The following is a 12,039-nucleotide window of genomic DNA, read 5'->3' on the forward strand; positions in this document are numbered from 1 at the left end:
TCGCCGCGATCGACGACGCTCCCTCCTCGCGCACCGTCGGTATCGCGGTACCCCCCTTCCCCGCTCCCCTCCAAAGTACCTGAGGCCAGAAGTGGAATTCTTCCCCCACTCCTCGTCCGTCCCCACTCTTTTTTTCTCCCACTCTTACCCCCACCACCTGCTCCTCCCGGACCCCCCTCGCCCATCTCTTATGGCGTTCCCCCCGCGGGGAACGTACCCCCCCCGACCCCCGCAATTCGCTCTGAGTGTAGAAGTATATATTGTCTATCTACTAAGGTCCTCCCATTGACATTGGCCGCTCGAAGACCATTGCCGAAAACTCGCTCAAAAGTCTCATGCGGAGACTCAAAGCTCGCCCAGAGTTGTTAAACGAATACTCAAATTTCATTCGCGAATACGAAGACCTCGGGCACCTCCGCGAAGTGCCAGCTTCCGATGCGTCCGATGAGCAATGCGTATTCATCCCCCATCACGCCGTTATTCGAGATAGTAGTTCGACGTCCCATTTGCGCGTCGTTTTTAACGCGTCATGCATTACGACGAATGGAACTTCGCTAAATCATCACCTTCTGATCGGTCCAAAGCTCCAAACTGAGCTCGCCGCGGTCATTATGCAATGGCGACAGTCCAAGTACGTCTATGCCGCCGACATCACAAAAATGTATAGGCAAATCCGAGTAGACCCCCGCGACATAACCTATCAACGGATTCTTTGGCAGGAGGATCCGTCTAAGCCTCCGCGCGAGCTTATTCTGCTCACAGTCACGTACGGCACCGCGGCCGCTCCGTTCCAAGCCCTTCGCGTTATCGAACAACTAACTATCGACGAAGGAAAAAAGTTCCCGCGCGCCGTCACTATTCTGCGCAAGAAACGATACGTAGACGACACTCTATTCGGCGAGGATGATCCCGATCTCCTCCGTCAATCCCGCGATGAAGTCATCTCACTCCTACGGAAAGGCGGTTTCGAATTGCGAAAATGGGCGAGCAATCGGTCGCTCTTCCTGTCAGATATCGATACAGCCAATCACGGGCTCGCGTGTCACGTGCCAAACGTCCCCTGGCAGCACGTCTCGACCAACGAGAACCCCGCGGATTGCGCATCGCGCGGCCTCCTCGGAGGAGAACTCGAGAGGCATGCTTTATGGTGGACCGGCCCTAAGTGGCTCAGTTCTCCGTCCGATTGTTGGCCAAAAAACCCCGCATCAAACTCGTCCGCAACGACCCCCGAAGAAAGAGTGTCGACCGCGCATTTAGCGACTCTGCCAGCCCCATGGGATCTGGCCCTTCGATATTCATCGTGGCCTAAACTCATTCGCGTCACTGCGTACATTTTAAGGTTCGTAACGCGTTGTCGCCGTATCAACAAAGCCGCGCCCAGGCCCGGCCTCACGGAAGTTGCGTTGTCAGCGCAGGAATGTCGGCGCGCGCGGACGTTATGGTTAAAGAAGATTCAGGCTGAGTTATTTCCCAACGAAATTCTCGCGATCTCGAGTAATAACCCAATAGGGAGGAAAAGTCCCCTCCTCTCCCTTAACCTTTTCATGGATTCTGACGGCTTGCTCAGAGTAGGAGGGCGACTAAAAAATGCACCGTTTCCATTCAACGCTAAGCATCCTATCGTACTGGGATCACACCCGCTAGCCACCCTGATAATAAGGCAAGCTCATCTGAGAGCGCTTCACGCGGGCACGCAGCTGACGCTCGCCACGCTTCGACAAGACTTTTGGGTCTTGCGAGCGCGAAGTGTGGTGAGATCAGTAATACACAAGTGCGTGGTCTGCACACGCGAAAGAGCCGTTTTACCACAGCAGCTCATGGGGAATCTTCCGCCCCTGCGAGTATCCCCCCCTTCGCAGTTTCGTGCACTGCGGTGTTGATTACGCCGGGCCGGTGTATGTGCGAGCCTCCGGAGGCCGAGGAATCACATCGCGGAAAGCCTATATCGCGGTATTTGTGTGCCTTGCGACTCGCGCCATTCACCTCGAATTAGTCGGCGATTACTCCGCCCTAGCGTTTCTAGACGCTTATTCACGGTTTTGCGCTCGTCGCGGATTGCCGGAGTCGATGCATTCCGACAACGGCACAACGTTCGTTGGCGCGGAGAGAGAGTTATCCCGGGCGTATCGTGCCGCGTTGAACGATCCGAATTTTCAAAATTCGACCGCGTCGGACGGTACAACCTGGCATTTTCTCCCCCCCCTCCGCTCCGCATTTCGGCGGCTTGTGGGAGGCCGGAGTTCGCAGCGTGAAGCATCATATTCGGCGTGTACTGCAAAATCATACATTAACGTACGAAGAATTCACCACTCTGTTATGTCGAATCGAGGCTTGTCTCAACTCTCGCCCACTCGCGGCGAACCGCGTTTTTCGAGCGCCGCAGGGAGGGAGAGGGGGAAACCGCGTTTTTCGGGCGCCGTGATTTTCGGCGCCGCGGGGCGAGGAGGTCCGCGTTTTTCGGCGCCGCGGGGCGAGGGGTCCGCGTTTTCCGGCGCGGCGGGGCGACCGCGTTTTCGCCGCGGAGCGGGGCGAGGAGGTCAGCGTTTCGCCGCACCGCGGAGTCCGCGTGACGTCACACGCTCCCGCTCGCGTTGTCTCTCCATCGTAGATGTTTCCCCCGTCCCCCGGTCGCGCGCGTCTTCTCGTTTGCGCGGTTTCTCTCCCGCCCGCATCATCTATCTCCATTCACCTCTTCTTGCCTATCCTCTTTCACTTGCATCATCATATCTCACTTGCCGTCTCCACCATTCGCCTATCTATTCGCGTATTATTTGTCTCCCGTTTGCGGTCATTCCTCTTTGTAGCTCGTATTCATGTCCTCTCTCAACAGTATCTTAATTCTTGAATAATTCTCATTAATTTATTTAAATAAACCTGAGGACACACAATATCGCAGCGTAATTCTAAAACGTCTTTCAAACAACTATCAAACAACTAAAACGTCTTTCAAACAACTTTTAAACATCTTTTGAACAACTATCAAACAACTATCAAATAACTAAAACGTCTATCAAACAACTATTAAACATATTTTAAACAGCTATCAAACAACTAAAACATCTTTCAAACAACTATCAAACAACTAAAACGTCTTTCAAACAACTATCAAACAACTAAAACGTCTTTCAAACAACTCAAACAACTAAAACGTCTTTCGAACAACTATTAAACAACTTTTAAACAACTATCAAACAACTAACAAACAACTGAAACGTCTTTCAAACAGCTAACAAACAACTGAAACGTCTTTCAAACAACTATTAAACATCTTTTGAACAACTATCAAACAATTAAAACATCTTTAAAACAACTATCAAACATCTTTTGAACATCTTTGAACATCTTTCAACGTTTAAAAATTCAACATTTATTATATTTAATACAATTTATATTTTAAACATTATTTATATTATAAACACCATTTCTATTATAATCATTTAGAGAGTAATATACATGTTATATTTGCGATTTAAATAACAGAAGAAAATGATAAATTTTTATCTGACAGCGTTATAAGCATCTTAAGTACGTTATGTGTGTGTGTGTGTGTGTGTGTGTGTGCGCGCGCGTGTGTGTGTGTGTGTGTGTGTGTGTGTGTGTGTGTGTGTGTGTGTGTGTGTGTGTGTGTGTGTGTGTGTGTGTGTGTGTGTGTGTGTGTAATAAAGAGTCGTAGGGGGGAAAGAAAAGGGGAGAAAAAAACAGAGAGGGGAAAGAAAAGAGAGAAATGTTCTTTTCCATCACTTCTTATTCATCATTATCACCATCATCATCACTCAATGAATACAGAACGTCAGAATGATCTGGTGCTAACGGTTTACAGGGAACATAATAAGCTCTAAAGCTCATAACTGACTATAAACATTTTTCATTCATCATCACATTATTAAAAGCCGTGAGAACTCGGAAAGAATCTCAGTTCAGTGCGTTTCAATCAACATTAAAAACTGAAAAGTGTTTCCGTTTTAATAGCTTATTTAGCTAGTCAACAGCTTGCCAAAAGTTTTCCCCGGGGTTCCGAACGATCTTAGGTGCATTTTTTATTTGTATTTATGTCTAGAAAACGTATGGAATAGGTTTTACTTATTCCCCCAAAGAGCAAAAAATTGGCTTTTTTTAACATTGTCCTTTATCTGACAGCGTTATAAGCATCTTAAGTACGTTATAAACATAAAGTTCGAATTCCACATTAATTAATTAATTATTCAAAAATTACACAGTAATGTGGGGATGTTGCGGGAACAGGGACAAAAGCCAGTCAAACATATAGTATAAATTGTGACCAAAGGTTCTTTAGAATAGTTTATTGTAGTAGTTTATTAGCAGTACAGAACTATCTACCGATTGCACACAATAATCTCGACATAAGACATAAGCGTTTAAACTTAAACGTAATTTTTCCGCTCTTTGCGCACGCCGCCAATGCATCGACGCAACACACATGGGTATGACAAGCACAGTATACCCAACAACATACAGAACATCAATAATACAATATACAATAGTCATCTCTTACTATATATATATAAAACTCATCCATATTCTCTAACTTCTAATTCTCTAACTTCTAAATCTATTCTCTAATTCTACTAACTCACTCATTTTCACTCTCAACCAGCATTATACTACTACAATAAATTACACACAATACAGAGCTGTTCACTCTCATAATCTTACTTACTAAACTGCAAATATTACAACGCGAATTTTGTAAATTATCCGCAGAAAATTTTGATTTGCTGACACGAAAAGGCGTATTTCCGTACGAGTACATTGACTGCGTCGAAAAGTTGGAGGACTCGTGCATACCACCGCGCGACTCGTTTTACAGTTCATTGACAGGTGACACCGTATCCGAGAGCGATTACGCGCACGCCGTGAACGTCTGGCAACGGTTCTCCATTCAAACCTTGGGTGAATACAGCGATCTATACCTGAAAACCGATGTCTTGTTATTGGCTGACGTGTTTGAAAATTTTCGCAATAGCTGCGTTTTACAAAATTCGCGTTGTAATATTCGCAGTTTATCCTTGCTGAGATAAGATGCCAATTTGTTGAGACTAGCGGAGAGAAACTTGTATGAATCAATAAATCGCAATTTGACGCAATTTTTCTTATCATTATCTTCGGTGCTTTGAACATTTTTTGTAAACAAAATGTATTTTTCTTTTGTGATTGGAAGTAAGTCTACACGTCCTTCATACGCTGTAGCTATTTCTGTGATAATAAAATGCGCGTCGTAGCCCGATAAATTGTGAAAAACTATATACGGGTATGCAATGTGAACCTTTGTAATTTAAGTTGCAATTTGAATGCGCGGGACCTCTGTATCGACCCGTCAGATGACAATGATCGCGTACTCGCACGTCGTCTGGCTCGAACGGTTTTTCGCACACGTGACAGTGCGTCGCGCTGTTAAATTTTTCCCACTCGTCTCGCGTAAAATCCACCATGGGTCTATTAGTGGACAAAATAGTCTTTACGTCGTGAGCTAAACGTCTTAGCTCCTCGGCGAACCACGCGACGCAATCCTTATCGCGACGAAACCGATACATTGACAACGACTCGTCGTACGAGCAACGCACGTAGTACGCTATGCTAAATACGCGATGATATTGATACGTGTACCCCGACGTTTCCGGATCCGCTTCCATCTTTTCCAGGGTACATTCCAGGTCGGCGTATATGATAAATGGAACTCGTTCCTTCCTGTTATAATTTTTAAAGGCCAACCACTTGTCGTTATCGCTCGGTAACTTGATCGCGCAGTCGTTCATCTGCCGACAGTCGACGGTGTGGGCTCCCAATTTCTCGCTCGTGTAGAAGTAGTGCAAACATCTGTAAATAATAAAAAATTTTTTTATACATCTTTCTCGTAAAAATTATTTTTATTTTTATTAGGATGTATACTCACCGATCGCAAAAGTATTTTCTGTTCCTATTCTTGTTCACTTGCGAGCTCACGAGGCGGGATAGGTTCTTGATCCACGCAAAATGTCCCACGTTGTCGTCATGCACGTACAGCAAATTTACATGTCTGTCCATCTTTCGGTCGGTGAGCCGTATTGGCTGGATTGCAAGTTCCTTGTTTTTCTCGATGCTGTACATGTTGATTGATATATCGTTGTGATTTTCAAACTTTTTAATTTGATTCAACGTCATTGGAAATTCAATGTCTTGGAGATTTAGCACCGACGTGTAATGAGGATATGATGAATCCCGTTCTGCATGTCTCTCGGCTGGATGCAGAGCAGCCGTCACTGACCATGCGAAACATGCATTGCCCCTTGATCGCACGTTTATCACCGCTCTCTTCATTTTAATTTCTCGCGGTATTTCCACAAAACACCCCGCGTGCAATGGATTATATTTATTTACGTTAACAGTCAAATTGTGTATACGCGACAACGCCCATCCGCTATCACGTTCCTGGAATTCCTCCAGCGATGCTAGAGTAGGCTCGATAACGCGCGACACGTACCATTCTTGCAGATCGGACGTACGAAATAGTTCACAGTTTCTCGTAGCGATACTTTTATTCGCGCGTTTGTCACCCGCAGCAAATTCACCATTAAACATTGTGTTAATCTTTACATTGTCATGTCGTTGCATGACGTTCCGCACACGATCGAGTACAATTTTTCTCGCATCTTCGAGAAATTGACGAGGTTCGATGTGTTTGGAATTTATTATTGCACCAGTCAGTATACGACTTTCAAAAGCCGTATCTATCTCGCGCCATCTGAGTCCTGTCTTACTCGCACTGTATCCTGCACCCACATGCACGAAACGTTAACGTACCGAGTCTTTCAGACCTTCGATTCGGGCAATACGAGCGATCAATGACTGTTTGAGACCGATCGATAATCGCGGTCGTTTAATTCGGCCTTGTTCTTCCAACGATTCGATAAATTCGTCACATCGTTGCTCCCACGCGGTAAATTCTTCCCGCGAATTTAATAGGGTGGATTGCTCCAACAACTCTTGCTCCATGTTATTACACGATCCTCTTTCTAACACAATTTGTTGTACTCACGACTTCCAATTCTCGATTATTGAGCGTATCCCCCAGATTATTCATTTTTTTTATATCTCACTAATGATGCATCGTTTGTTTTTTTAGCGTATCTAATTTCACCGTGATCTCAGCATCCGTACATTTGCGCTAACCGAAAAAATGCAAAATTTGCAGTTTTGCACGTGTTCGATGATGTCATCGTGAGACATGTTACGGCATGTTCTTGAAAACAATATCATGTCAATGGCAAAAATTCAAAATTTTTTTAAAAGGGATTTCGTCACCATGCCTACAGCAGTCGTATATCGGCGCGCTATTTGAAAAAGCAGCAGTTGTAGTTTTGTGAACGTTTGATGAAATCATCAATTATCGGGGACGTCGCGATATGTCTTTGAAAAAAGGTATCATGCCATTGACTTATGTGGATTTAATCTATGTGATCACAGCAGCCGTATATCAGCGCTATGCAAAATTTGCACTTTGCATGTGTTTGATGAAGTCATTGCATAAATATAAAAATGCTTAAACAGCTTTTACCATGAAGATACTGGATCTGTATCTTGGCGAGTGGACCATTCTTTGGCTACATCTCGCACGCAAACGTGGTTCTTGAGTGTTACGAGGACTTGTGTTGTTCGAGTTTGAAAAAATACGGTAAAAAAAAAATTATTTTTAGAGATTTAAGAACAGTGTGAAAATTTAATTACATAAAATTTTTCTATTTATAGAAATGAAACCGCCGATACAACCCATAAATATTAGGTTGTTGGACGGGGTTCTGCCTCGGGAGTATCCCGAGACATACGATAATCTTATACATGGTTTCTGCATCATCGGGCTCGAGCCCTTCTACGTGGGACGGAGATCTCCACGTATGCGCTTATGTCAGCGGTGCTATGTGCTGACGTTTAACCCTCAGTTTCGTGAATTTGAAAGAAAAGTGCGATGGCACGGCATTTCGTCGCGGTTGCATGGATTCCCAATCCGTATTAAAACAATGTGCTTTATGTGTAGAAAAATAATCATGCGTATAAGGACTGCCGATGAGTGCCGCGAGTGTATTGAAGCGTATTTAAACAATGAAAGAGAGTTTGCGAGATTCAATAGATGGGGTAAAATCTACGAGATAGAGCTTCATGAATGAGATTAGTATGTGATTATGAGAGTGAACAGCTCTGTATTGTGTGTAATTTATTGTAGTAGTATAATGCTGGTTGAGAGTGAAAATGAGTGAGTTAGTAGAATTAGAGAATAAATTTAGAAGTTAGAGAATTAGAAGTTAGAGAATATGGATGAGTTTTATATATATATAGTAAGAGATGACTATTGTATATTGTATTATTGATGTTCTGTATGTTGTTGGGTATACTGTGCTTGTCATACCCATGTGTGTTGCGTCGATGCATTGGCGGCGTGCGCAAAGAGCGGAAAAATTACGTTTAAATTTAAACGCTTACGTCTTATGTCGAGATTATTGTGTGCAATCGGTAGATAGTTCTGTACTGCTAATAAACTACTACAATAAACTATTCTAAAGAATCTTTGGTCACAATTTATACTATATGTTTGACTGGCTTATGTCACTGTTCCCGCAACATCCCCACATTACTGTGTAATTTTTGAATAATTAATTAATTAATGTGGAATTTGAACTTTATGCTTATAACGTACTTAAGATGCTTATAACGCTGTCAGATAAAAGACAATGTTAAAAAAAGCCAATTTTTTGCTCTTTGGGGGAATAAATAAAACTTATTCCATACGTTTTCTAGACATAAATACAAATAAAAAATGCACCTAAGATCGTTCGGAACCCCGGGGAAAACTTTTGGCAAGCTGTTGACTAGCTAAATAAACTATTAAAACGGAAACACTTTTCAGTTTTTAATGTTGATTGAAACGCACTGAACTGAGATTCTTTCCGAGTTCTCACGGCTTTTAATAATGTGATGATGAATAAAAAGTGTTTATAGTCAGTTATGAGCTTTAGAGCTTATTATGTTCCCTGTAAACCGTTAGCACCAGATCATTCTGACGTTCTGTATTCATTGAGTGATGATGATGGTGATAATGATGAATAAGAAGTGATGGAGAAGAACATTTCTCTCTTTTCTTTCACCTATCTGTTTTTTTCTCCTCTTTTCTTTCCCCCCTCCGACTCTTTATTACAGACACACACACACACACACACACACACACACACACACACACACACACACACACACACACACACACACACACACACACACACACACACACACACACACACACACACACACACACACACACACACACACACACACACACACACACACACACACACACACACACACACACACACACACACACACACACACACACACACACACACACACACACACACACACACACACACACACACACACACACACACACACACACACGCACGCACACGCGCACGCGCACGCGCACGCACACGCGCACGCGCACGCACACGCACACGCACACGCACACGCACACGCACATACAACGTACTTAAGATGCTTATAACGCTGTCAGATAAAAATTTATCATTTTCTTCTGTTATTTAAATCGCAATTATAACATGTATATTACTCTCTAAATGATTATAATAGAAATGGTTTATAATATAAATAATGTTTAAAATATAAATTGTATTAAATATAATAAATGTTGAATTTTTAAACGTTGAAAGATGTTCAAAGATGTTCAAAAGATGTTTGATAGTTGTTTTAAAGATATTTTAATTGTTTGATAGTTGTTCAAAAAATGTTTAATAGTTGTTTGAAAGACGTTTCAGTTGTTTGTTAGCTGTTTGAAAGACGTTTTAGTTGTTTGTTAGTTGTTTGATAGTTGTTTAAAAGTTGTTTAATAGTTGTTCGAAAGACGTTTTAGTTGTTTGATAGTTGTTTAAAAGATTTTTAATAGTTGTTTGAAAGACGTTTTAGTTGTTTGATAGTTGTTTGAAAGACGTTTTAGTTGTTTGATAGTTGTTTGAAAGATGTTTTAGTTGTTTGATAGTTGTTTTTAAAGATGTTTTAGTTGTTTGATAGTTGTTCAAAAGATGTTTAATAGTTGTTTGAAAGACGTTTTAGTTATTTGATAGTTGTTTGATAGTTGTTCAAAAGATGTTTAATAGTTGTTTGAAAGACGTTTTAGTTGTTTGATAGTTGTTTGAAAGACGTTTTAGAATTACGCTGCGATATTGTGTGTCCTCAGGTTTATTTAAATAAATTAATAAGAATTATTCGAGAATTAAGATACTGTTGAGAGAAGACATGAATACGAGCTACAAAGAGGAATGACCGCAAGCGGGAGACAAATAATACGTGAATAGATAGGCGAATGGTGGAGACGGCAAGTGAAATATGATGATGCAAGTGAAAGAGGATAGGTAAGAAGAGGTGAATGGAGATAGATGATGCGGGCGTGAGAGAGACCGCGCGAACGAAAAGACGCGCGCGACCGGGGGACGGGGGAAACATCTACGATGGAGAGACAACGCGAGCGGGAGCGTGTGACGTCACGCGGACTCCGCGGTGCGGCGAAACGCTGACCCCCTCGCCCCGCTCCGCGGCGAAAACGCGGTCGCCCCGCGGCGCCGAAAAACGCGGACCCTTCGCCCCGCGGCGCCGAAAAACGCGAACTTTTTCGCCCCGCGGCGCCGAAAATCACGGCGCCCGAAAAACGCGGTTCCCCCCTCTCCCTCCTTGCGGCGCTCGAAAAACGCGGTTCCCTCCTCCCCCTCCCCCGCGGCGCCCAAAAACGCGGTTCCCCCTTTCTCTCCCTGCGGCGCCCGAAAAACGTGGGTCCCCCTTTCCCCTCCGCCGCGGCGCCCAACAACGCGGTTCCCCCTCCCTCATCTCGCGACGCATGAAAAAACGCGGTTCCCCCTCCCCCTTCACCCCGCGGTCTTCTCCGCCCGCGGTTCCCCCCCCCCGCCCCTCACCCCAGATTCCCGGAGTAGAATCGGCCTACCTTACCTACTCACGCTCAAGAGAAAGCGAACGCGTTTACTTAATGTTCACGGAGCATCGAAACCCCCGCTACCAAGCGGGGTCAGGAAGAAGGGCAAACGCGAGCGATCCTCAACAGCACAATCTGTACAGCCGTACGACGGGTCGGTTGCTCTCAGTTAGCGTCGAAAAACAATTCTCGCGCCAACACTCCGGTCTCACTACCGCACGCAGAGCGCCCGAGCAAGGGCCAGCATAGCGCGAAGTTTCGACGCGACGAATAACCAGTGCGACCTATCGCCGTCCGCTTCGCAAGCTCATTTTGTTATAAATTAAATTGACATTTCAACCAACGCAGTGTCCGTTTACTCAACCACAGTTCACTCCTCCTCGAGTTCATCCTAACGCCTCGCGCCCTTGTCAGGGCGGTACCGGTTTCTCTCGTGCCCTGAGGCCTTCTCAGGTGTCGTACGAAACATATATGTTATGCTTATTCTACCGTTTTCTATTAAGCCTTTAATATAATTTTATGATTTTTTATGCGAAATGTGTTACCGTTCCATTACTGCTTAAAAAAACGTGTGTGCGAATTAATTAATAGTGTCTAAAAAAAAATACTCAAGTACGATCTCTGTGTGCTTCCCAAATCACCTAAAATAAACTTCTATCTAAAATATTTGTAAATCCTAAATTTGTAATTCTTAAAATATCTGTGAAACGGAAAAATATTTTAAAATTATATCCTGAAAGATTTTATAATTAAAAAAAAATTTGTGAAACATTTGTGATTACTACAGAATTATTTTAACCCTGTGTAACTCATGGTATCAAAAATAAAAAAAACCATTTAACATTAAACATTAAACATTAAATTCATGATTTAGAACTTAGAAAAAAGTAGATTAAAAAATGCGGTAATAAATGAAAACAAAACGGACACGTACATGCAAAATTTATTGCTAAGGCTTATTTAACCCCCCAAAATTAGTAATGCAAAATACAATCACTGTATGCGGTGCTGTTCTAATAGGAGAAATGACAGGTTTTGAAAACATTAAAAGTTTGGTG

At 43.3% G+C, this 12,039-nt stretch overlaps 1 protein-coding gene across 1 annotated transcript; it reads right to left on the minus strand.

Annotated features, from left to right (window-relative positions):
* Positions 1-5,782: 5,782 nt before the first annotated feature.
* Positions 5,783-7,510, minus strand: LOC143900005 (uncharacterized). Its single transcript, XM_077410879.1, has one exon. The coding sequence runs from the start codon at positions 6,607-6,609 to the stop codon at positions 5,908-5,910; it is 702 nt and encodes a 233-aa protein (XP_077267005.1). The 5' UTR covers positions 6,610-7,510; the 3' UTR covers positions 5,783-5,907.
* Between the last annotated feature and the right edge of the window lie 4,529 nt (positions 7,511-12,039).

Source organism: Temnothorax americanus, unplaced genomic scaffold, assembly GCF_048541705.1.
Source record: "Temnothorax americanus isolate GAGA-0224 unplaced genomic scaffold, ASM4854170v1 Scaffold293, whole genome shotgun sequence".
NCBI classification, from domain to species: Eukaryota; Metazoa; Arthropoda; class Insecta; order Hymenoptera; family Formicidae; genus Temnothorax; species Temnothorax americanus.

Coding starts and splice junctions, on each gene's coding strand:
- LOC143900005 (XM_077410879.1), bottom strand. CDS start 6,609: ATGCAACGACATGACAATGTAAAGATTAACACAATGTTTAATGGTGAA.